Below are 26841 nucleotides of genomic sequence, written 5' to 3'. Positions count from 1 at the left end.
AAGGAGGCTACTGAGTCATATGTGTTTATTGTAACAGTCCCAGGGGATTAGGTGACCTTGGATGGGGAACTTCTGTCCAGCAGGCAGAGGGAAGTACTAGCCCTTTCAGTTTTGATATCTTTGAGGCAACCAACTTGAGGGCAAGGGAAGGGGCTCCTGTTTCCTACCCATGTATAGTATTGAGGGAAGTAGGAGCAGTAGTCTTAGTGGGTGTTGCTTACGTAGAGGCTTCATTTTCCTGCCCTCAGCTGTGTCCTAAGAGCTAGCTGCTTCCTCCTTCCTGTGCAACCAGACACGTCTCTCAGGTGCTGAGATGCCTCCAGGGAAATAGAAATCACCTATCCTTGCTCACCTGATCTAAGGCACGTCCAGATATGTAACCCTCCTCCTCCTGCATAGTGCTTGATGGAGATAGAGATCAGGTGTTCCTTTCCTCTGCCATGCACTGGGCCTCCTTCCTGATCCCTGCTGGCTGGCTGGCTGAGCTTCCCTTCGCTAGCAAAAGGCGAGCCTCTGCCAAAGACTTCCAGTGTGGGGTAAGGGCAGGTCTGGTATGAGGTGGCGGCAGAGAGCAGGGCTGTCTGAACGGGCAGAAAGCAAGGCACAGAGGGCAGCAAGGCGGCAGGCACCCTCACAGGGTTCTATGGGAGGGTGACCCTTGTGGTACAGGTACCAGAAGGTCTGAAAAAGTCCTTCGTTCCCCCGCATGCGGTACACAAGGTCGTGCCAGGCGTTTGGCAGAGCATTAGGAAGCCCATAGGTTTCTTGGGCCCGATAGAGGAGCTCCCAGCGGGGGGTGGCCCCAGGAGCATTGGCCAGTGTCAAGTTCAGAATGTAGGTTTCATGGTCCAAGACCACATGGGAACTCTCTGAGTAGTTGCCATCAATTAGGTAGACTCGATAACCTGCAAGGGAGGACAGGAAAGGCACTGATCAGGGGTTAAAGGTACAATCCGGAGGGAGGAACAGCCCACAAGGGTTGAGGGAGGTACAGATGGCTATACAGCCCACCCCTTACCCAGTCAGACTTCCGTCTATCACACTCACCAGGGTTAAGATTCACATAGGTGGTAGCACTTGGGGCCAAGAAGGCCACAGCCAAGGGCCGGCTCAGGGTCTCTTCATCATAGAAAATCTCAAATTCATCCACATGGGTGTGACCAAAGAACTGAGCAGCTATGGTGTTTTCATACCTAGTAAAGGGGAAGACATTCGTTGATTCATTCTACGGAGAAAAGAGGACAGCACATCCTGGTAGTTCATAGGATTGTTGCTTTATAGCTAGAAGACATCTTAGGGATCAAAGCCTAACTCGTATATTTTTATAGAAGAGCAAGCTAATTCAAAGAAAGGTGAGTCAACCTGCCATCGGTCATGTAGGGAAGAAGTGGCAGAACCACACTTCACACAGATCCTCTTTCAACCCAGTGCTCTTAATTCACAACTCTCTTCTATATTATTGTAATAACTCATTTCTATAAGTCTGTGGGTGAATGTGGGGAAAATCACTTGGCCTCTCAGCTCATCAGTTTCTTCTTCTAGGAAGTGAAGAGAAGAGGTCTAGGTACCTATTATACCTCGCAGGGTTGTTGGTGGAGTAGATAGGAAAAATTGCAGAAAACCCTTCATAAAGCTTTGTTGCTATTGTTCAGTTGTTTCAGTCTCATCCAACTGTCTATGACCCCATTTGGGATTTTCTTGGCAGAGATACTCCTCCAGCTGATCTTATCGATGAGGAACAGGCAAACAGAGGGAAGTGACTTGCCCAGGGTCACGCAATTAGTAAGTATCTGAGGCCAGATTTGAGCTCAGGAAGATGGGTCTTTCTGACTTCAGTTCCAGCACTCTAGCCACTGCACCACTTATCTGCCCTTCTTGTAAGCTTAAGTGCTATAAATTAGCCATAACACTTTCCTCAGATCCCAAATCATGCTCCGCTTCTCTCCTTAGATCCAACCTCCCCCATATACTTGTATATGTCTGGGGAACTGCCTGTGTAGAAACTCCTTCCACAGATGTAGATCAGCAGTTTATGTGTAACTTATAGTCTTGGAGAGTAGTGTGGGTTCACTGAGAGGTTTAGTGATTTGCCCTTGATCACTGATATGTGTCAGAAGCAGGATTTGAACTGGGCCAAGTAGACCAGCCCTATACCTACCACCCCACAATGCTTCCTCTCCTCTTACCTGCCCACGATTCGGTAGTAATTCCAGCTCCAGCTCTTCAGACAGTGCCCAGGGGGAATGTGACCAATGATATGTACCTGAGGGGGATAGGAGTGGCATCACATTGGCTGCAGGGAATTGGGGCTACCTGGCCCTCCAAAAGAAGAAAGCACCCTCTGACTTGGGGTGTAAATGTCCTCTGGGTAAAGGAGACATGGTGTGACATGTTGGGTATGGAGCTCCATCTTTATTCAGAAACCCAGAACTTTGGGACAGAAGTGGGATTATGTAATATATTCCCAGTTGACTACTGAAAGGCCAGAAGCTTTGAAAACACAGCATCTTCAACTATAGTGAGAGTGATGAAACAAAGAAGACTGCACCTTTGCACGGTGGGCCAGGAAGGTGGCCTGCCTTCCATCGCTACCAGTGCTCACCTTTGCTATCCCTGCTCCCAGAAGACCTCCCCTTCTCTTTTCTCCCAGCCCCATGTCCTCCTCACCTTTTCTCCTCGGTCCTCAGCAGCCTGCAGTTCTCCCACCAGCCACTGCAGCTGCCCTGCAGGGTCTGTGGAATTGATCAGCAGCCAGAAGTTTTCCCGTGCACAAAAGTTCATGTTGAGAGAGATCAGGCGGAGGCCTGGCCTTGGCGAAAGGGCATAGAACCCCCCAATCCTGAAACATTTGAGGGAAGGGCTGGGTCAATTCAATGCAAACACCATCTATTGAAGGTTACCAAGTGAGCAGCAGTAGGTCTGCCTGTGGGGGATACTAAAGCAGTATAAAGATAGGGTAGACCCTGCCCCTCCTGAGTTTACAGTTTTAGTAGAGAATACTCACTCAGCTGGGACAATCAGATAATGAGAAGTCAAACAAACCAACAAAACACCACCTAAGGTCAAAAGGGGCCAATGCCATAGAAGCCTGGAGAAGGTTGGGATCAGTGTAAGGTGGAGTGCCTAGGAAAGGCTTGAGTGAAGCCTTGAAGGATGGGCAAGATTTGAATTGTTGCAGAGAACAAGGAGGGCATTATAGACAGGGGACCCGGGTGAGTCAAGGTGAGCTGCCTGAATCAGACCATCTGTTTAGGGTAGGAGTGGGAGACAAGACATGTAAAAATAAACTGCAATTAGATTGGGAGGGCCTTGAAAGCCAGACTGAGCAGTTTAGACTTTATACTACTGTAGGTTATATGGAATATTTATGAGCAGGGGAGTAATACCCTGAAAGTGGTACTTTTTGTCTGCATTTATTAACTGTGTGAAGAGGGACTGAATAGAAGCAGGAAGGTCAACCAGGAGGCTATTACAATAGGCTACTCGAGAAGTGATTGAGGGGCAACTTGGTGGTGCACTGGCTAGAGCACTGGCCCTGGAGTCAGGAGGATGAGTACCTGAGTTCAAATCCAGCCTCAGATACATAACACTTACTAGCTGTGTGACCCTAGGCAAGTCACTTAACTTAGCCCCCCCTCCAAAAAAAAAAGTGATCAAGACCTGACTCAGGATGAGGATCAATCAAGCAACTTTTTTTTAAAGTACCTACTATGTGTCAAGCACTGAATTAGGTGCTGGAGATGGGAAGGAAAACAATTCAAAGGAAGAAAGGTTCAGCCTAGATGACTAAAGAGCAAAGTGACTAGAGTCCCCCTCACCCCCACCCTCATCCTATACAGCAGCAGTTCTCAAACTGGGAGGTCTCAGGACTTCCTTAAAATTATAGACCTTTTTGTTAAGGTGGGTTATACCTATCAATATAGATTGCATTAGAACTTAAAACATAATAGTATGATTGTAAAAATAACTTTGCCATTGAGGAAAGGGTTTGGGGGACCACCGGTGCTCCCCAGACCACTCTTTGAAAACTGTTTGCGGTGCACAATGATACCAGGAATGTTTTCCCAAGCTACCATTTCTCATCATCTCTTCCCACCCAGTTCTCTCCCCTGTTCCACCTCCTGCCCACCCTTGGGTGCCTCCAGTTACCTGAGAGTGTGGAGGGCATCTTGAGGGAGCCAAGATTCCCAGGCTGTGGCCATAGCTTCATAAAGCCACCTGGACGAGTGGTTCCCATGCACATAGGGGGGAGGGAAGCTGTTGACTGGGGCACTCTCATGATTGCCCACAGCTGGATAGACAGGCACAGGCCCCAGGTACTTCTTCACAAGCGTAGTGATGGTAGTCAGTGCTCGTAATTGGTCACGGCGGGTCTGACTCCAGACATCATGGGCAGGGATGTCTCCTGTCCAGTAGACCATGTCAAAGGGGCCGGCAGGGCCTACCCCTGCTAGCAGGCTCTCTAAGGTCCTTAGCGGCAGGTCACACTTGCTGTATTCACCCCAGTAGCCAGCACCAGGTCTGGAGGAAGGTGGCAAACCTGAGCCTTTTCGGCAACACAGGGGGTCAGGACAGGCAGGATCTGCACCCTCCATGTAGTCATGGTCCCAGTGTAGGTCCGTGAGAAAGAGCACACGGCTGATGGGGGCACCAGGTGCTGGGGGAGCAGGAGGATGGTATGGGGGTTTGGGCACAGCAGGCAAGGAAATATTCCAGGCCGAGAAGATATCCCAGTGTCCACAGGAAGAACCTAGAAGTAGCCCACAGGCTTCAGAGGGGCTCAGCACTGAATGTGTCCATATCTCCACCATATCGTTCTCATAAAGTTTGATAATGGACTGGCACACATCGGGTGGTGCCAAGTTCAGCTGTTTACACACAGCGGTGGCCACTAATCCCACTCGGGCCACACTGGGTTCCAACTGCAATGAGAGGGATACAGATCAGTGATAGACTGGAGATGCAAGACAGCTATCCTCAGATTTACATAATGGTACCCACCCAGGCATAGGCACATGGCTTCATCTCACCCTAGGACCAGGAGACTATACATGGTAAAGTCAAATAAAGAGCTAATGACTAATTCCACCTTTACCCTGACTATAAAGGTTTCTAGGACTCTCCCAATTGAAGTCCACTCCACGCTTTAACCCTGGCATACATCCTATGGAAAATGCCCTCACTTTCTTAGCCTACCTGTTGTGGTCAGTGTAGTACCTCCTCCAGAGGGCAGAAGCCATAACTGAGCTGGTTACTTGGCTCAGGACCACTCCAACTTAATGGTGTGGGATAGAAACAACACCCTCACTCAACACTACTAATTAAACCTCCACCCCATCCCCATGGCCAATAGAAGCTTTGATTTAATATCTGCCAGTGAGTGAGGGGACACAGTGATCTGAATGTGCATATCTCCTATGTTCCCATCCACCATGAGGATTTTCCCTATTAGCATTGCTTTCCAAATTTTTCTCATTTGGGATTTTCCATCCTAAAAGATGCCTCTCACTAAAGTATCTCTGGTCTTGCTCCTCTGTGCACCTGCCTCATCTCATTGAGGTCTTGGAGTCAGGAAGACCTGAAACATTTACTAGTTGTGTGACTCTGGGCAAATCACTTAACTCCTGCCTCAGTTTCCTCATCTGTAAAATGGGGATAATAATAGCACCAACTTCCCAGGATGGTTATGGAGATCAAATGAGATAATATTTGTAAAACACTTAGCACGGTACCTGACGCATAGTAAGTGCTTAATTAATGCCTGTCCCCTTCTCCCCTCCTTTCTCTCTGTACCACCATACCACAGACCCTCACTGTACAAAATTTCTACTTCAGTTCTTTAGGGAACCCTCTTATGGCCTCTCAGTCTTCCTAAATCCTTGTGTTTTCCCCTATTATTAAGGAGGCTTAACTCCACCCTTGGAGGACCCTTTTCGGAGCTCACCTTCAGCCCAATATCGATGGCAGTGAACAGGGCTTTGCAGACAGAGCAGCTGATGTTCTGCAACCCAAATTCAACACCAAGCCCAGGGAGGATTTGCTGTAGCCATTGGGGGTCCCCTCTGCCAGGCTCTGGTCCGGCCTCAGCCAACCAGCAGAGAGCCAGGAAGCTACCCAGGGCCAATCCAATCCAAATGCTCCCCAGAGGTCTCCGACCTCGGGCCTGCCCCCCTGAGGGATCCCACAAGGTCCAGCCACAAAAGCCCCAGTGTGGCTGCATTTCTTTATGTCCTAGGCAGGGTGGTGGCCAAGTTCCTGGCCCAGTTGGGCTCCCTGTGGCCCAAGTCCCTCCAGTTCAGCAGGCTGGCTTGCTTCTCTTCTTTCCTGAGTCTAGGTCCCTCAGGTCCCCAGGGCTCTGTCCCAGGCTTAAATGTCCTCTTCTTGCACTGTCTGCAGCCTCCTGGGCTTCTCAGCTGACAAGCCGGCCAGGCAGCTCCACCTCTTCCTCCTCTTCCCCCAAAGTCAGCTGACTGGGCTGGGCCAGCTCTGCGGGATCGGGTGGAGTCCCTGGGATCTCTGCCCCAGGGCTGCTAGGTGAGGAAAAGGGATCTAAGTCTTCTTTTCATCTACCTCCATCTCCCCCTCAACCTACTTCCCCTTTCTTGGGACTCTGTCAAAAATGGGGAACTAAGATGGGAAATGACCTAAAGTATAAAGGAGTGGCACTGTTTAGTTGAGGGTGGCATTGCAGAGGATTGTGGGAGTTGTAGTTCAGTAGCAACCTAAATTCTCATGTGGCTGAAATGGGTATAAGCCTTTGAGTTTTAATTAGTTTTTGCTGCTTTCACTGGCTGCTTTGAGAGTTCAGTCCTACCAACCTGTTTTGTATGAGAAGGGCAAGTGTGTGGTGGAAGAGTGCAGCCTTTGCTCGTGCTGATGCTGGGAAAGGAGCTAGAGAATGAACCCATTTCCAAAGCCCTCCTCTCCCCCACCCCCTCAGTGAACTTGAACCAAGCTCTGGAAGGAGATGCTGCAGACATAGTACTAAGATCTAGGAGGCCGGAAGGGAGATATTATCATCCTCTTCCCTGATGATCAGGGACAAGAGTCTCTAAGCTTGTGCCTCTGAGCAAGACTGGCTCCCTCTGGAAATTTTCCTCACTATACCATTCGTCCTGTTTTGATCTGTCAAGGTTGTTTTTGACTCAGAGTGTCAAGAATTGAAAAGGAACTCTTGTTCAGTTGTGTCTGACTCTTCATGACCCTGTTTGGGTTTTCTTGGCAAAGATATTGGAGAGGTTTGCCATTTCCTTCTCTAGCTCATTTTACAGATGAGGAAATTGAGGAAAACAGGTTATTTGCCCAGGGTGTTTGAGGTTCAGATTTGAACTCAGGTCTTCATGATTTCAGTCCCAGCATTCAATCTACTGTGCCACCTACCTACCCCAAAATGGAGTTCAGAGACCATATAACCCAATGTTCTATTAAAGATGAAGAAATAAAAGCCCAGAAAGGTGGTCACTTACCAAAGTCATGCAGCTAGAGCCAGAATTTAACAATCTTGGTTTCTATTCCAGTACTTTCCCTAAACTATACCATGTAGTCTGGCTTTAACTATCTACCACCCTCCCCCATTTGAAATACCACACAGCTTTCCTAATCATCCCATTTCCCTGATCCCCACCCTAGTTCAGTTTCACAACATCTCAGGACAAGACTAATGTCTCCTAATTGGTGTCCCTGACTCAGGACTCCCTCTTCCTCTAATCTACCTATGTAGCAAGGTTAACTAATCTTTCTAAATTACTGATTTTCTTCTTCGAAATGTCAGTAGTTCCCAGTGATTCCTGCTCTCAATGAGTAGCAGGTAATCATGTCAGAGTTCGGGGAAATTTTTAAGCAAAACATAGAAAATTAAAGCTGATTCACATAGCAAAAAAAAAAATACTACATGTGATAAATATTTTGAATAAATACATAGAAGGTGTATCAAGAAGGGTCTTATCTTGGAATGCCGAGGTTATGGGATAAGGCATTTCTTTGTTTGAACTTTAAAGACTTCCCTTTAGGAAAGATTGGTCCCATTCCCTTCAACAGAACATTGTGTCTGTTGCCTGTTGACTGAAGTTCACTTGATGACTGAGTACCCTAGGCCTCAGAACTTGGTGACTACCACCATTTAGTCACCATTCAGGGAAGATAATTGATTGAATACTTCGGGGATGATTTGGTTGGATCTGGATTGCTGTAGAGGCTGTCTCTTAAGAACTGAAGTATACATCAGTGCCTTTTTAATATTTTAAAGGAGGAAACATTGTGAATATTGACTTTTTTTCCCCTGGGATCCTTAAAGGGGTGTTCTGGTTAGCTCTTAAAGTTTTCAGTGTATTTATACTTTGGAAGTCAGCAAATGCTAGAAATCAAGCCTTGATTTATTGTTTTATTAATTGTCTAAGCTTAAGAAAATGGTGGGAAAATTATAATAATGTAGATTGAACTGAAAAATTGTTGTGTTTTTGGAGGGCTGGTTATTAAAATTTTACCAGCACACTTCTTGTAAATCATTCTAAGTTTAAGCATCAGTGCTTGCTCTTTCCTCTGAGCTCCTGTCACTGATTGGCTCTGCTCCTTCTTTATAGTTGAGCCTTATTCCTCACCTGTCTTTGAGTGATGAAAGGTCCCTCCTCTCTCTATCTTGGTTACTTGTATTTCAAAGGTGTCTTAGGCAACCACATAAATGTAACGGTGTGTTCTGTATAGAGCTTTATATATAAGTAGCTGTTTCTGTTGGGGAAGTACGGGCAGCTAGGGGGCCCAGTGGATAGAGTGCCAGGCCTGAGTCAGGAAGATTTATCTTTCTGAGTTCAAATCTGGCCTCGGAAATTTACTAGCTGGGTGACCCTAGGCAATTCACTTAACCCTGTTTGTCTCAATTTTTCCATCTGTAAAATGAGCTGGAGAGGGAAATGGCAAACCGTTTCAGTATCTTTGCCAGTAAAACCCCAAATGAGGTCACATGACTGAAAAACAACTGAACAAAAGCTGTTCCTCAAAGCAACTGTGGAGGGGGGCGAGGGAAGGGAAGGGAGAAGGAGAAGGAAATGGCAAACCACTCCAGTATCTGTGGACATTGTGAAGATAAAGGCCAAGGCCTGATTCTATTGCCCCAAGGCAGAACTTTTCCAGGGAGCTGGAGCAGGGCCAGTGCATCTGGAGGCAGAAGTAAACAATTTTCAAAGATGGTTAAGTAGGTAGGTAGACATAGGCACATAGATAGATAGAATCAGAATCCTGCTTAGAAGCCAGAACAATCTGGCTAGACACCACTGAGAGGAATGTGCTATGTTGTATCAAGTAACCTAAGTCATTATAGATACTTTGTAATTAATAATGTTGCCTATCTCCTAAAGCTTACTCTAAATGCAGCAAGAGGAAATAGAAACAAAAGAGAGGCAAATATCAAAGAGATAAGAAGACTTTTGTTACAATATCCCTCCCACTTGGCCCCAAGAATTTCTGGCTGATGAGGTAGAATAGGAGTCAAAGCTGTCTTCAAGAGGCCCATCACAAAACAAACTTACTATTACTTTTGGTAGCTAGTGAAATGGAAAAATTAATTAGACTTATACTTCTCAATGCTAGCAATCAAATTTATTAATCAAACGCATGTAAACATTGGTTTATGTTATCTATTAGACAATGCTAATGTCAGTCTCACTAGGAACACACCACCAACCTGATTACCTAGAATTTCTCAATAAGCATGTCTCTTACTGACACTCAAGGACAAGTCTCCCTCTCCCGCCCAGCTGGAAGCCATGTGTCACCCTCCAAGGTGGTTGCCCAGGATGTCAACAAAGTTAGTCAATCAGCTCTGCCCTTAAGTGAACATGCAGGATAATTGTGTAGCAAGATGTATAACGTGTATATAATGTGTGTCTGACAGGTAAGACTAGATATCTCTAGTGTCTTCTCCCCTACCCTTCTTCAAGAGGAGACTTTAATTCCTTCTGGGAGGGGAAGCAGGAGGTTGGGGACAGAAGCTGGCCATTCTCCTCTCCTCTGAGTGAGGAGATACCAGGTAAGAATGATAATTTCCAGTTCTTTAAATATTATTAACCTAGGAGATGTAATTTTGAGGTTCAAACTGAACTCCTGATCACTATTTCTTAGTGGGGGAAAGGGAGCCCCATGCTTTATACCCAAGGCTTGATTCTATTCCCACCAAATACTAGTTCCAAAATGACCCTACCTAGTAAGTAGACAAGAAACACATTTATCCAAGTTGGTATCAGAACAGAAATCAGAAAAAGCACACATATGAGAACACGTACCAGACAACACAGAGTGAAGGAACACACCCATCGGGAATGAGATATCTCAGCTCAACCGAAAGGGAGAGTCCCAGATCTTACTCATAGGGGAAAATTTCCTGAAGTCTCTAATGTAGTAAGGTATGAATGGGCATATGATTGAAATTCTACATGTTGACTTCTTCCTAGAATCATTATCTCCCTAAAGTAATCTGAAGAGAGATTGGAATGTCCATCATCTCTCTCAAAGTTAGAATCTCCTGGTCTTGCTGACTCTACCCTACCCCTCACACAGGCAAAGGGCCTTTATTTCCACCAGTGAAGAAAGAATCCCATACCAATGGGCTTTGGGATTTGGGTTTCAATTGAGACTCAAATGGAACATATAGGAATGCAGGAGCCAAACCTAGTCACAACCTAAGATCAGCCTGAAGGCTGTGGATAGGGGTGTGTGTATGTGTGGGGCTGAGTTTCTTATAGTTCTAGTTATAGATGTTAGCTGGTTATACCCAAATTCTGATTGGTGGTTGGCAATCTAGGTTCCCCCCCCACCAACAAATTAATTTGATTGGTTCCTGACAACATGAAATAATGATGAGGTTATTTATCAAATTTTCCCTTTGGCAATCTGTCCTATCTAGGAGTCTCATGTTTTAACTTGCAAGTTATTTATGAACATGCATGTTATTTACAAACCTATAATGCTTATCTTAATATTGAAAAACAAGTTATGAACAACAAACATCAGAGCACTTCATCACAAAATGGAGTCAGTTGTATCAAGACAACAAACTTATAACTCACTATTTGATGAAAACTGCTGGGAAAACTGGAAAAGAGTATGGCAGAAACTAGGCATAGATCAAAATCTCATACCATATAGCAAAATAAAGCCAAAATGGATTCATGACTTAGATAAAAAGGCTGATACTATAAGCAAACTGGGAGAGCAAGGAATAGTTTACCTGTCAGATTTATGGAGAACAGAAGAATTCATGACCAAACAGGAGACAGAAAACATTATATGAAATGCAAAATGGATAATATTGGTCACATTAAATTGAAAAGTTGTTGCACAAACAAAGCCAATGCAATCAAGGTTAGGAGGAAGTAGAAAACTGGGAAAGAATTTTTACAGCCAGTCTCTCTGACAAGGGCCTCATTTCTAAAACGTATAGAGAACTAAGTCAAATTTTACAAGAATACAAGTCATTCCCCAGTTGATAAGTGGTCAAAGGATATGAACAGGCAGTTCTCAGATAAATAAATTAAAGCCATCTATAGTCATATGAAAAAATGCTCTAAATCACTATTGATTACAGGAATGCAAATCAAAACAACTCTGAGGCACCATATCACACCAACATGATAAAACAGGGAAATGATAAATGTTGGAGAAGATATGGAAAAATTAGAACACTAATGCATTGTTGGTGGAGTTGTGAAGTGATCCAACCATTTTGGAGAGCAATTTGGCACTATGCCCAAAGGGCTACAAAAATGTTCATATCCTTTGACCCAGCAATAGCATTTCTAGGGCTGTATCCCAAAGAGATCATACAAACGGGAAAAGGACCCACATGTACAAAAATAATTATAGCAGCTCTTTTTATGGTGGCCAAGAACTGGAAATTGAGGGGATGCCCATCAACTGGGGAATGGCTGAACAAGTTGTGGTACATGAATGTAATGGAATACTGTTGTGCTGTAAGAAATGATGAACAAGTGGACATCAGAAAAACCTGGAGAAAGTTGTGCAGAGTGATGCTGAGGGAAGTGAGCAGAATCAGGAGACTGTTATACACAGTAACAGCCACATTGCGCAATGACTAACTTTGATAGACTTAGCCCTTCTCAGCAATGCAAGGATCTAAGACATCTCCAAAACTCTCATGATGGAAAATGCTATTCACATCCAAAGAAAGAACTATGGAGTTCTTCTTTCATGAATGAAGATCGAAGCATACTATTTGCTCTTTTTTTTTTTACTTCTGTTTTGTTTTGTTTCCTCTTCCTTGTGGTTCCTCCTATTGGTTCTAATTCTTCCTTACAACATGACTAATGTGAAAATATGTTTAATAGGAATGTATATGTGCAGCCTATATCAGATTGCACATCATCTTGGGGAGAGAGGTGAGAAAGGAGGAGAAAAACTTAAAACTCAAAGCTTATGGAAGTGACTGCTGATAAATCAAAATAAATTAATTTTAAAAAAAAGGACAACAAACTTACTCTCAGTATAACTCCCAAATGCTAGCCTTGTAAATTCCATTTTGAATTTTGGAGCAGATAAACTCTGTAAGCTCCACCCCCCCCCTTTTTTTCAAGGACTGCTGACAGAACATGCCACTGTGGTTTAGTTTCAGTGGTAAAAATGTCGCATATCTAGTAATCCAATGTCATACCTTTGTTATGTAACTGATACCTGTTCCATAGTGACCACTGCATGTCCTTTTATCAGTTCTGGGTTTTCATTTATACAAGGACTGTTCAGAAACAGAGGAAGGGATGGTGGCACATTTCTGGGGATTGTAGGGGGCCAGGAACCAGCCACCTGTGCTAACAATGAAACAGTACGATTGTAAAGGTAGATTCCCCCATCCTTCTTTGGAAACAATATGTTCTGATAACCTTATCACCCCTTCCTTGACCTTTGGAAAGCCCTTACTTCCTTTTCTTGGAGTATAATTACTGCTAGTATTGCCCTCAATAAACGAGACTTGATCAGAAAGCCTGTCTTGTCTCCATTCTTGGCGTCTCTTGTCCCCGTCCCCTTTTTTCTCCCTTCAGGCCCTCGTGGTGTCCCGCAGGCCGGGACAGATGGCGCCCAACGTGGGGCTCGAAGGTTTGTGGATTTTGGGAATGGTCTTTTGTCAGATGTACCTCTGAGAATTAAGCTGCAGCCTAGACAATAGTGACGGTGGTCGCCGCGGGAGTGCCCGCCCCGAGGAATTGAGACCTGAGGTAAGTGAGGCGTCTGTACAATGGGACAAGACATTAGTATTCATGAGAAGTTTGTGACGGGTCTTAAAGACTCTTTAAAGGCGCGAGGAGTAAGGGTTAAAAAGAAAGATTTGATTCAGTTTTTTTGTTTCCTCAAGGACGTTTGTCCCTGGTTCCCACAGGAAGGAACAATTGATGAGAAACGATGGAAAAGGGTTGGAGATTGTCTTAATGACTATTATAAGACATTTGGCCCAGAAAAGGTCCCCGTTACTGCCTTCAATTATTGGAATTGTATTAATGATTTACTGAGTATCTATCATCAGGACAGAGATGTTTCAAAAATTATTAAGGAGGAAGTGTTATCTTTAAAAGAGAAAATAGTGAGAGGGTCCTAAGCCCTCCCATAGACCCCAGTAACCATGGAGCCGTAAATATAGAGTCTCAAACGAAACTTGAACCTAAAGGAAAAAATGATGACTCAGTTTCTATCGATATGCCCTTAAAAGAAGATCCCTCTTTGCGTTCTCCCCTTAACCCCCAGCCTTCTGCACGTGCGAATCTCTCTACCCCTGCCTTGCTAATCTCTCCATAGGTGACAGCCCCCTCGACCCCACTGGTACTGCCACGCTTGAGGAAAAGACCGCACGTTATAGCAATGATCTTTCCCTTTTTCCTGTGTCTTCTGCCCCGAGCTCTGCCCCTCCTTTGTCTGGTGCCCCTCCGCCTTACCGCTCCTTGCCCCCTTTTCCTAAGAGGAAAAGAAAAGGAGGAAAAAAAAAAAGAGAGAGAAACCTCAGAACCTATTCAAAGGGGACCCTAGGTCAAAATGAGTTTGTTTTGACCGGTCAAGGTTAGAAATAGGATTGCGCGCACCCTGTGTGTCTGTCTGTCTATGGATGTTTTGTGTCTACCAGAAAAATTTGGGGGTAACTTTTGAGGTCTGAGATTGGAAAAGGAACAGTGGGAAAGACCTCCTGCCTCAGGCTTTCTGGGGGAGATTGAGATTAGAATAAAAAAGGAGAGAATCTCTCAGAAGTTAGTGGAAGGCCAGCAAGCAGCCTTTAACTGATAAGGAGCTTGCAGCCCAAGATGGCTAGGGCCAAGAGAAGAAAAAGGGCCCAGGATTAGAATTCAGGTTTAATGGGATCCCAAGGCTAAGAGTTTGAATGGCTGTCTTTATCCCTCCCACCAATGTGTCTGGTGTAGGGGTAATGTGTTTAACATTACAAAAATAAGGGTTTTTAACATTATAAAAGCTATTTGGGGAAAGGCTGGGAGAGTGTTTTTCTCTGGGTTTGCAATTCTTATGTCCCTTCTGAGTCCAAAGCTGTCCCAGCCTTGATGAGTGGGTATTTGTTTTGAGGTAAGCCACCCTTGGATATTGATTCTGGCTGCCTTCAAGGTGTTTTAAAAATGTGAGGAAGTTTGACTCTGCTTTGGGTAGAATTGAAGTGAAATTTTGCAGATCATTGTGATTGGAGATTGTTACATAAACTGGGCTGTTCAATTACTTATTGGAACTCTGGAAGCTTTCTGCCTAAGGGGAGAAAATTGATTAGGCCTAGTTAACATTGAAGTAGGAAAGAAAAAAAGGAAGATAATTGTTTAAAGCAGGACTTATTTACACGTGTCTGTTTAAGGGAATATACAAACATGTGGAGAATATTTCCTTTTAAAGGGCCAAGAGTATTGGATTTAAAACAAAAATGTTTTTAAATGGTTATCATATATAGCCATTATAAATTAGGATCTGATTGGATTTAAGTTTACTGTTCTATGAAGGAAAAACCTAGTGGTTATTATGGAAAAGAAAATGAATGATGATTGTAGAGTGCTTAATACAATGGCATATGTTGGAAGTGGCACTATTTATTATTTATTGTAATTCTTAAAAGTACTAAGAGTAATAAGAGTGATAATTTTTATATGTGATAATCTAGAAATTCAATTGATGTTATCTGAAGTTTATTGTTTAGGTTATTACTGTATTTCTAAAATGTATTTCTAAAACTCTTAGACTGTAAAATTTGAGGGACCATTGTGAGGTAGAAATGGTGTTAAAGTAACTCTTGGCCTAGAATGGGTCTTCAGTGATAAAGAGTGGAGATGTCTCTTTATCTTTAGTGATGAAATTGAGATAATTTGAAACTGTTAAATACCTAGTGAGGTATATTGGGTTTTAAGACTATGATAGTAAATTTTCATTTAAAATCTTGACTATTATAAAAATATATGGTGGTTTAAAGTTATAGTCTCAACATATCAATGATGAGATGAATGATTTTCTGTACAAAGTGACTTAGAAGAACATCCATCTAAACTGATGATGGGTCGTTTCAAAGTTTATTACAATTGTGGAAATAATTTTATAATGTATGCCCTGTGGTACAAACATATTTTATTGTGGAAAAGCTTATTGATATGTATTTGGAATTAATGAGGTATTCTCTCATATCAGGGCCTGAATTAGAAATTAGAAAAATAGGAAAATATATATGTACATATATGTTTTTCAAACCAGTCCTTCTTTAGGATAATTATTGGGTTTGTTGGGGGATGGGCCATTGAAGTTGAATCTGGTTGTGGCCCGAGGCTATCAGACCCCATAGATAATAAAGAAAAGCCAGTCTAGTGGGATGGGAGTGGCCCCAGGAGACTGTTGAACCTGGTGAAGGGGTTCAGAAAGAGAGAAAAGGTTTTTATAATAATTAATTGGGTCTGGTCCAAGTTTTTAATATACTGCTTACATATTTCTGAATTTTCTTATGTGATGTAATCTGGTAAGCAATTGTATTAGTTATGTTGTTGGAAGAGCAATTCATTTTATAACTTAGAATGCTAAATTAAGAATTGTGCCTTCAGAAAAAAAAAAAAAAGGAATGGGTAAAGGCTGTTGGGGTATTCAATATGACCCGTTCTGTAACATTTCCTTTTTAAGTACTATAATTTGAGAAATGAGAACTTAAAAGTTTTCTCTGTTTAAAGGAAAGTTTTAGCTGGGATTATTTGGCTCTCACTTATGAAGTTTAAAATTGTTAACTAAGCTATTTGGAGTTACTGTTTAAGTGAATTACTGGTAGAAGTATTTTTGTGTGTGTGTGTAAAGAAACTATGTAATTATGCAAAGAAAGATTTTGTAAAATCTCGTAATTCTTATCAATCCTGTGCAGGAGTTTTGTGAGGTGGAACTCTTACTGATTAAGTGGCCCATTGCAGACACCTTTGGACTACAGAAATTAGGTAACTAGGAATTTTATGGTGATAATTATTTAAGATCGAGCCCCAATAAGGGCCAAAATAACCTCAACTGATCTTTTCTTCCTGAGTGAGCTAAGAATGCTGATCAAGAGCATTCTTATGTTTATGACCACTGAGGCGCCTTTAACCCAGACACTACCTTGATGGTGGTAAAGGACACCCAGATGTCCTGGATCTGACATTTGCCTATCTTATTTAAATTTCCTTTCTCATGCTTAGGTTAAACATTTGGAGACCATGAAACTGAGTAACCCAGACATCCTGAGTCTGGGTGGAATATCACTTATCACTAGCTTGTGGTCTCTTTAACCAATGTTCAGGTTGACAATGGTAATTAGGAAATTGTAAGCTGTTTTTAAGAAAAGGAGATACTTTTATGAAGAAGATGTTTTGATGAAGTCTTTGATATTCTTTTAGAGGGTACACTAAATTTCTATTTGCAAGCTAATTTGTTGCAGTAATAATTTATTGTTGATGAAAATTATGTTCAAATCTCTTACGAACTTAAGAGTTTCATTTCTGGGTTTGTTGTGTCCTTGGATTGGACTTAACTGGGTGCTTTTAGAGAAACAGTCTCAATGGGAGCAGTGTCAGAGATCTAAGGCTAGTGATTAATACTAAAGCATATAAGCTGTAAGTAGGAAAGATCTTACTGTTTTGATCTGAATTCATTCCATGGCCTAGAAAGAGCTAAAATTACTATTTAAACTTATATGTATAAGATTCGAGTCCTGAAAGTGTCTCATTCTTTCAGATTAAGGATGGTTAGGGATAGATAAGCTTGAGAAACAGAAAGGCAAATCTATTTGGAGTAGCAACTTATGATCTTAATGGAAATTTGATTTTACTTAGGATGTTATTAGGAACCACAACATGTGTAGGAAGTTACGCAAGCTACTCACTTTGGAGATGTTCCCTAATTAATGTGACACTATAGTCACACCTGAAACTCTGATGAGGGGAATTTGCTATCTAAGACCTTGGAATCTGTTAATGAAATATTATTTTGAGTCTAAATCCAGGTATGGTTAACAACAAACTGATTGAGCTACTGACCCATGACGTCAGCAACCTGCAAAGAGGTTTGTGAGCTGCACCTATGAGCTGCAAGAAGGTGTTCTCATGGGAAGGTCGGGAGAACGACTTTTCTGCATGGCTGAGGTAGGATTCTCCTGACTCAATTTCCCCACTGACACCTGGCAGACTTTAAACCTGGCTCAATGCAGTTGGTCATTATATAACTTCTGCCTAGAGTTGACATGAATCTGGGGAAGCGTTGTTCCCTTACTTTAGTTATGTTCTTTCACGGCAAATTCCTATATTCATAAGTTTGTAAGCATAAATATTGAATCTATTAAGCAATAGATTGATGCGGGAGCATCTGAGGTTATTATAGTAAGATGAAAAAGATTGAGTTATTTGGCCTAGAATTTCAGAATTAAGTATTCCTGTATAAGTCAGGATCCTTTAATTTCTCATAATGGTTATGATGAAGTCTGGAGGTTTGGGGTGCTGGGACTCTAAGGTCACAGCACAACGGTACCTCCTGAAGAACTTCAGCCCAGGTCTTTCAGCCAGGGGAGAAGTTTGTTGGAGATAAACCATATGGGCCAGATGACCCCCATAAGGAGGAGCAGCATGAGAAAGTCTGCATTTTATATAGGGATCAGGGTGGATCTTACATTCACTAAAGTAACTTTGAGTGACCAGAGGAAGGGCTGGGAAAAGGGTCTAGGAGAAATTCTGATTGGAATGTCTGAGAGATTGAATAGACAATAGGAACAGATAATGAAGGGAACTGGAGGGAGGAGGTTAGAAAGGCATCTGAATAAGATCAAAAAGTGGGGCCAGGGCTTTCAAAGGAAGATGGGGAGCTGGGGCCCTTAGACAAATAAGAGCCACATTCTTTCTGGGGTAAGAGGCAGGGGTCGACTTGGACCCTTACCCCATCATTAGGGGATAATTAGGCCAGGAGATTGTGGAACAAGGATATTATTCTGTTATTAGTTAATACTTAGTTAATGTTAAAGTATCTCAGTTTGTTACAATTAATGTTAAAAGAGGAATAGCTTATGGCTTATCTTGTAAATGCCTTGAAAGAAGCATCTACTTTAATTAAGGATTATTTATTTGTACATGACTAGAAGTTGGGATTGTTTTGTTATTTGATATGTACTGGTTTTAAATTAACTACTTTGTATTGGAGTGTGTTATTAATTCCTTAGTGGAATATCATCCTCCTGATGAGGAATATGAATAGGAATGAATAATGAACTAATGCAAGGTATAAAACTAGAAGTAATGCAGAATGTAAGGCTAGGTTCTAATTTTGTTTTAATTTGAATGTCTTGGAACATGACAACTGGACAAAGTTCCAATTTTGATCTTGTAATGGTGAAGACATAGGGGTTGAGTTAATTTTCATTATTTGCCCTGGTTATTGGCAAGGTAATTTAAAATTGTGCTGAGATCAATCTTGTAGGAGAGTGGATACAAGAAGAAGGATCTCTGCAGGAGGAGTCTGCTGGACACTGTTTGAACAGCACTTAGACAAGAAGACTTCACCGGATGATGTTGAGAGTGTCAGACAGCGGTATGAGAAGAGACTTCTGAAGCTTTAAATGGACAATTTATCATTACTTTTGGGTCTCTGTATCTGTACTTAATAAGGGGACTGCCCCCTTTTTAATTTGTCAATGCGTCGGTCAACTCTTTCCTTCCTTCTCTCATATTGTTTTAAGTCCCCAAAATCCCTTGATGAAATGTTGCCCAGCGGCACAGTCCCAGGTAGAACCATCACTAAGGCATTGCAAGGTTTAACCACTTCAGCTGAGGAGTTGGCAGAGAATTCTGGGATAGATAACTGATTAAAGTGATGGTTAGAATCCTGGTCTGGCATCCATCATCACCTCTCTAACCGTAGCTGCGGGAGTTTTAACTGCAGTAAGGTGCTGCATCAACCCTTGTATCAGAGGACTAGTGCAAAAATTAATAGAAACAGCACTAACTAAAAGTATCCCAATAGGACCAGCTATGAGAATTCAGGTAACAGGATCAGGTGGAGGTAGGATGATGATTGAGAGAGTTAATGATCATTCCTACTCCTCTGATGAAGAATGCGAACTAATGCTAGAATGCTTTGAGGAAAGACAACAGGAACAAAAAGTGTAGAAACATAATTCTTATTGAGAAGAGGAGGGAATTGTGAGAGTCAGGTAAAGGTTAAATTTCCACAGAGAAAGAGATTTAAAGAACAAAGGTCCCAGGAAGTGGTCCTACAAAACCGGCGAGGGCTAGACCTCCTGACTGCCGAACAGGGAGGCATTTGCCTTGCCTTACAAGAGAAATGTTGCTTTTATGCTAATAAGTCTGGATTGGTTCGAGATAAGATAAAAAAATTGCAGGAGGATTTGGTCAAAAGACGCTGTGAGCTCTTTGAAAATCCCCTCTGGAGTGGTATGAATGGTTTCCTGCCCTACATTCTCCCCTTACTAGGACCAATATTTGGTTTCCTGCTCCTTATATCATTCGGACCATGGATAACACGGAAAGTGATCGCGTTTATAAAAACACAGATAGATGACATCTTGGCTCAACCCATTCAGGTTCACTACCATCGCCTCGAAACCGGCGATCCTGACTTGTTCTCTGATTTGTATTCACAAATTTCTCCCCCTGGCAGACCTGGCTAGCCAATGACGGGTAAGATCCCTCGGGAACAATCAACCTAAGCCAGGGATGACAGGTGTGACTGTCTCCTCCCTATGACGGGTAAGATTGTATCCCTGCGAGGACAACCTAAGACAGGCACAGGTCCAAGGAGATACTTTTCCTCCTCCTAAAAGAACAGAAAAGGGTGACCTGTAGGGGGCCAGGAACCAGCCATCTGTGCTAACAATGAAACAGTACGATTGTAAAGGTAGATTCCCCCATCCTTCTTTGGAAACAATATGTTCTGATAACCTTATCACCCCTTCCTTGACCTTTGGAAAGCCCTTACTTCCTTTTCTTGGAGTATAATTACTGCTAGTATTGCCCTCAATAAACGAGACTTGATCAGAAAGCCTGTCTTGTCTCCATTCTTGGCGTCTCTTGTCCCCATCCCCTTTTTTCTCCCTTCAGGCCCTCGTGGTGTCCCGCAGGCCAGGACAGGGGATTACATTGTCTTTAGAAGGCATCTCTCCCTTTACTAAGGCCTTATAGAGAGGACACTCAAGGTCATGAGCAAGAAGTCTGGTAAAGGACATAGCTGGTGTTGAGGTTGAGGGGTTTAGGGGGGCTGGGACCCCAAAGTCACGACATGTAGATCCTGCCTGAATGAATTTGACCCAAACTTTCTTTCAGCCAAAGACAAGGTTTATTAGAACATCCATAGGATATGGGTGAGATTTAAAGAATCTACCATACTGGCCAGACTCTTCAGGAATCTAAGCATTTGTATCACTAATGCAAGTGGGCCAAATCTTAAGAATCTGAGCACCTTAGTGGAGGCCAGATGGACGTTATATACAGAAAGAATGGAGGTGGGGATCTAGGAGTGGCCAAGTAGTCTGGGGTAACTGGAGTAGGGGGTCTATGAAGGATCTGGATGGGAGTGGCCAGTAAGCAGGGGTCATTGTGAGGTAACAGAATGCCAGGAACCTGGACCACTGTGGCCAAGGGAGAATGGAGTCTAGATAGGATTATGGGCGGAAAATGGCTGGGGGCCATAAGGAAGTAATAGAAAATGGAGGGCTATGTTAGGGTAAGGGTTATAGAAAATTGGGAGACTGGGCCCTAGGGGAAAATGAAAGGCCAGTTGATAGGCTTATAACCTCAGGGATTTGACCCTGTGGGAAAGTCCTGGGCTTTTCCTTTTTGGAGTCCAGATCCCAAAGACATGGTCTTTTCCTTTTAGGAGTTCAGATCCCATCAGTTGGGTCAAGAGCTGTGCACAGTGCTAGCAAATTGAACAAATGCTAGACATCTAGGTGGTACAGTGGATAGAGTGATGAATTTGGTGAGCACAAATCCTAAATCAGACAGTTACACAGTTACAGCTGTGTAAATCTGGGCAAGTTACTTAACCTCTAATTGTCTCAAATACAAAAGCAAAGGCAAACTCTGCCTTCAGGGAGTTAACATTCTAAGGGAAGAAACTGTGTTTATAGAGAAGTAAAAGTGAGGGAAGGGCACTTTGGTCTGAGGTATAATAAATTAAAATGTGTAACAAAGACTGGGTGGCCTGAATGTAATATGTGTTTGTGTTTGTGTATGTGCATGTGAATATATGCACATATATGTACATATATGGAGAAGCCCTATCCCCACTCCTTGAAGAGATTAAATTTCCACTTTTGTAAGGAGTAGGAGGATGGCAATGGTTGAGCAATTACTCCCATGTGCTACTATCTTCAGGAGGAGTGTTGAGCTTGGAATTACATCTATTTGTTACACATCAGATATTTGAAGTCTAGGGTTATGATTCTTACTGGGGTTCAGCAGAAAAGTCACTTTCTTGGGTTGTTGGGCAGAGAGAAGCCATTCAGCCCCAGATTTGGAAGGTAATAGTTAATCTCAGATGGTTTAGCTTCCCCTTCCAACAAATACTTATTATACATAAGACAATCATGGATATCAAAGCAATCAGTAAAAAAATCATAGGGGAAATAATGCAAATTTGTTTAGGAGATAGAATGTGTAAAAATCAAGGGCTTTGCAACCTAGGAGCAAAGTGAAATCACTGCTCAATTGGGCAGAAAATGCACTTACCCAATGAGCCTACTCTTAGCACTCTTTGATACTGGAGGAGCTTACAAGTCAAGTGACACACTAGGATGCTGACTTGCACTCATGTGCTTTAGCTCCAGATGATCTTTCAACCACCATTCAAAGTCCATACCTTGGATCCTCTTCCCCATCTCTTCTTCTGTGCTCTCTTCCAGCAGTCTCTCAGTTAATTGGGAATCATATCTCCCTATGTGATTTTCTGATGCAGCATCAGAAAACTTCAGGTATTGCCAGGCCCACACAAGGGTGGTTGTGGTGGTCACAGATTGCTATACAGGGATGGTGAGTGGGATCATTGGAGATTAGATCAACACATCCAACCCAGGTCTTCTAATTGTTCTTCATTCACAGCACTCCATTTCCTATTTCTATGCTTTTTCATTCATTGTCCCTCAATCTCCAAATGTACTCCCTCCTCACAGGCACACTACCTCATAGACTCCTTGGTTTCCTTCAAAATTCAACTCTGGCACTCATTTCTGCGTTAAATTTTTTTCATCCTCCAGCTACTAGTGCTTCCCCCTCCCCAAACTCCCTCCAATTATTTGTAACTAGTTTGTAAATCCCTACAAATGTCCAAGTTGTCTCACCTGACTAGGCTGAGAATTCCTTGAGAGTAGGAATATTTCATCTTCACCTTTTGTCCCTATTGCCTGGTATTATGTCCATCAACAGGAGAAACTTAATAAAGACTTGCTGATTGTCACAGGCACTGCAGACTTGGAGTAATACTGGGTGGGAAAGCTAACTAAGATTCAGACCTGGAGTGATGCAAGCTGCTGGCTATGGGCCAAAGTTGCAAAGAGTATCATTGCCAAAGCAAATTATAGAGTTTCCAGGACTTTCAGCTGTACACAGAGGAGTTGGGAGCAAGGAGCAGGGAGCAGGGAGACAAGCTTTCCCTCCCTGCATTGCTCTTGTTTTCTTGTTTAAACACTGGGGTCCCACAATGGCAACTCTTTTCATTAATCCTTTCCCAATCCGGATAGCTGGGAGGGCTCAGCCAGAGTATGTCTGAGTTTGAGACATAAGTGGTTATAGGGTTACCCAAGAGTGCAACGCTTGGTGTTTTCTTTGCAATTTGACTTTATTATATTTAACAAGGGCAGCTAAGGGGTGCAGTGGGTAAAGCACTGGGCCTGGAGTCAGGAAGACCTGAGTTACAATCCAGATTCAGACACTAAATGTGTGACCTTGGGCAAGTCATTTAATTCTGTTTGCCTCATTTTCCTCAACTGTAAAATGAGCTGGAGATGGAAATGGCAAACCATTCTAGTATCTTTGCCAAGAAAACCCCAAAATGGGGTCACAGAGTCAGTCACAACTGAGATGACTGAACAACAACATATTTGTTAAATCAATTGAGCTCAGGAAAAAGAATTGATTGTGCTCATCAATGGAGAGGGTCAACAGAGAGCAAGAAAATTCCCAAAGGTCAGTTTGGCTACAGTCATAAAGATTTCCATATTTTAGTAATCCTGAATCATATTTCATATGCTATTGTTCTTCAGTCATTTTTAATCATGTTCAACTCTTCATGACTCCATTTGGGGTTTTCTTGGCAAAGATACTAGAGTGGCTTGCCATTTCCTTCTTCAGCTCATTTTACAAATGAGGAAACTGAGGTAAACAGGGTTAAGTGACTTACCTAAGGCAGCTAGTAAGTGTCTGAGGCCAGATCTGAAGTCAGGAAGATGTCTTCCTGATTTCAGGCCCAGCACTATATCCTCTGAGCCACCTACCTACCCCTTTCATATACTATACTTTGATCAATATTGATTTGGAGCTAGGGACCAGTAGCTGACAATGCTACAAGGAGTTGTCATAATGGGAGTAGTCTAAGAACGTGTAGTCTGAACACCCCTCTGATGGACAGAGGAGAGTGAAGCCTTTAGGATGCTTCCTTCATCCCTGCATACCATAGAGGAGGCCCAAGCAGCTGTGGTAGATGCTGACAGTGGAATGATGAAACCAATTGGGTGGTGGCTTGAATATAGCACCATCTGGTGACAGTATATATACACATACATACATATAAACACATACATATTTATAGCAGCTCTTTTTGTGGTGGCAAAGAACTGAAAATTCAGGGGACACCCATCAACTGGGAAATAGCTGAACAAGTTGTGAGATATGAATGTAATGGAATACTATTGTGCTGTAAGAAATGATGAGCAGGCAGATTTCAGAAAAACCAAGAAAGACTTGCATGAACTGATGCAGAGTGAAATGAACAGGACCAGGAGAACATGGAATACAGTAATAGCAAACATTGTGCAATAATCAACTGTGACTGACTTAATTCTTCTCAGCAATATAATGACCCAAGACAATTCCAAAAGACCTGTGACGGAAAATGCTATCCACATCCAGAGAAAGAACTGATGGAGTCTGAATGCAAATTGAAGCATTCTATTTTGACTTTGTTTGTTTTGTGTGTGTGTGTGTGTGTGTGTGTGTGTGTGTTTATCCTTTTGTTCTGTTTCTTCTTTCACAATGTGACTAATGTGGAAATGTTTTACATTATTACATGTGTGTAACTTAGATTGCTTGTTATCTTTGGAAGGGAGCAGGGGAGGGAGGAAGGGAGAAAAATTTGGAACTCAAAATCTTTAAAAAATGAATGTTGAAAATTGTTGTGATGTGTAATTGGAAAAAAAATACTATCAAACAAAACAAAACAAAACAAAAAATCCAGAGAGGAGGAAATATCCAGAAGAAAAAGGTGATCAAATGCTTCAGAGAGGTCAAGAAGGGTGAAGATTGAGACAAGGCCATTAGAAATGGCTATATTAGCAACTTTGGGGAGAGTAGTTTTAGTTAAATGATGAAGTTGGAAGCCAGACTGCAGAGGGTTTAGAAGAAAATGAGAGGAAAGGAAGTGGAAGCATTCAATGTAGTTGGTTTTTTCAAGGAGTTTAGCTGAGAAGAGGAGAGATGTTAGCCCAGGAGTAGGGAAACTGTGGCCTCAAAGACACATGTAGCCTTCTAGGTCCTTGGGTATGATCTTTTGACTGAGTCCAAGTTTTACAGGACAGATCTTTTTATTAAGGGGATTTATTCTGTGAAGTTTGGATTCAGTCAAAGGGCCGCCCTTGAGCACCTAGAGGGCCACTTGCAGCCTTGAGGCTGCACGTTCCCCACCCCGGTACTAGACAATAGCTTTGGCAGACAGTAGCAACTAGTGAGTCTTCTTTAAGGATGAGGCACTGGTGTATTTTTAGACAGTGGGGAAACAGCCAATAGACTGAAGATTGAAGATTAACAAAAGAGTGTCAATGACAGAGAGAGAAAATTATTGAAGAAGACAGGAGAGGATAGGATCAAAGATGCATATAAAGGGCTTGGCCTTGGCAAGGAGAAGAGCCAATTCTGTGAGAGACAGAAGTGAAGGACACAATAGTGAGAGAAACAATGTGAGAGATGTGGGATGAGGAGGGAAGAGGGAGCTCTCAACAAATGGCCTTATTTTTTTTTCTGTATTCAGGTAAATGGGAATGGGGGCATAGAGAGTGGGAAGGTGATGCCATGAAACACCTGAATGGAGACAAGCTTTGGCATAGTTATTGTAGTGAATGGGACAAGGAATCAATTAGGGAGGAGTAAAAAGATTACCTTGTGATCAGAGCCCAGTTGAGATTAGATAACCAAGTTGTGGTGAACCTAATCAGCATGGTTTTATAACTTCCTCTAGCTCTGTTTAGCAGCACATGAATAAGGAGCAAAGGAGGCAAATGCTGGGACTAATCCAGTATTGGGGTTTGGCAAGGTGTAATTGAGGCAAGAGATTCAAAGGTAGAGGATAATCTAGTGTTGAACAGGTTTACCAATGGCCCAATACTAGTAAGAGAGGAGAGTTTGCCCATTATGGGGACTATGGTCTGGGAAAGCATTGAGAGATGGAGAGATTGGGAGGATGAAGAACAGTTTGGGGAGTTATACGGTTCACAGAAAAAGGTAGAATGATAAAGTAGTATCAGACAAAGGAATTTGGGAGTTCACAAACATGAAAGTAGAACATTTGTGGGTGATATCAAGATCAATGTGATCATCTCTAAGTGTAACGTAAAGGGAGTATAAGAATAGATAATAGGAACTTACTAGAATGAAGACAAATGTATGGTGGCACCCCTTCCAATGAGGGCAAGAGTTAGGCTGGAGAAATAAGGTGAAGCCATACACTGAACTCTACTAACTCTAGGGGTCAGTAGGTAACAGCCAATAGGATCTGGGTTGTGTGATAAATTGAGATATCTTAAACATCAAAGGAGGAGATGTTGCTGAATGATGGTCATAGAGGGAGAGTGTGGAAGTAGCAGAGAGGAGTGAGAAGCGTTTTGACTCCCCCACCTCAACCAAAGAGTTGGAGGTGGGGAATGGCTCAGAGAAAAGAGTAGGCATTCCTGAAAAGGATAGCTGGGGGTATAGTGTCATAAGGAGGGAGCTAAGTCTTGGTTAGTGCCAGAAGATGGAAAGAGTGAGGAAGGAAGAGATTTAAAATGAAAATAAACTTGTTAATTATGGAGCAAGCATTCTAGAAGGCATAGAGGAATGGGTAGGAAGACTGGGAGTGGGACACTGAAGGGTAGGATTAAGGTAGATGGTAATTAGA

At 42.7% G+C, this 26841-nt stretch overlaps 1 protein-coding gene across 1 annotated transcript; it reads right to left on the bottom strand.

Moving 5' to 3' along the window:
* Positions 1-8: 8 nt before the first annotated feature.
* Positions 9-6628, bottom strand: SMPD1 (sphingomyelin phosphodiesterase 1). The gene is made up of 6 exons (XM_020975851.2): positions 5945-6628; positions 4150-4922; positions 2668-2839; positions 2187-2263; positions 1048-1193; positions 9-905 (listed from the first exon to the last, which is right to left on the bottom strand). Exons 1-6 carry the CDS (start codon positions 6218-6220, stop codon positions 496-498), a joined length of 1854 nt encoding a protein of 617 aa, XP_020831510.1. The 5' UTR covers positions 6221-6628; the 3' UTR covers positions 9-495.
* Positions 6629-26841: the final 20213 nt, after the last annotated feature.

The sequence above is a fragment of the Phascolarctos cinereus genome, unplaced genomic scaffold, assembly GCF_003287225.1.
Source record: "Phascolarctos cinereus isolate Bilbo 61053 unplaced genomic scaffold, phaCin_HiC Scaffold_726;HRSCAF=1367, whole genome shotgun sequence".
NCBI classification, from domain to species: Eukaryota; Metazoa; Chordata; class Mammalia; order Diprotodontia; family Phascolarctidae; genus Phascolarctos; species Phascolarctos cinereus.
This window is presented reverse-complemented; position numbering and strand designations above follow the sequence as displayed.

Coding starts and splice junctions, on each gene's coding strand:
- SMPD1 (XM_020975851.2), bottom strand. CDS start 6,220: ATGCAGCCACACTGGGGCTTTTGTGGCTGGACCTTGTGGGATCCCTCA. Junction 2,840..4,149: donor GATGCCCTCCACACTCTCAG/GTAACTGGAGGC, acceptor CAAATGTTTCAG/GATTGGGGGGTTCTATGCCC. Junction 906..1,047: donor CTATGTGAATCTTAACCCTG/GTGAGTGTGATA, acceptor CCTCCCTTGCAG/GTTATCGAGTCTACCTAATT.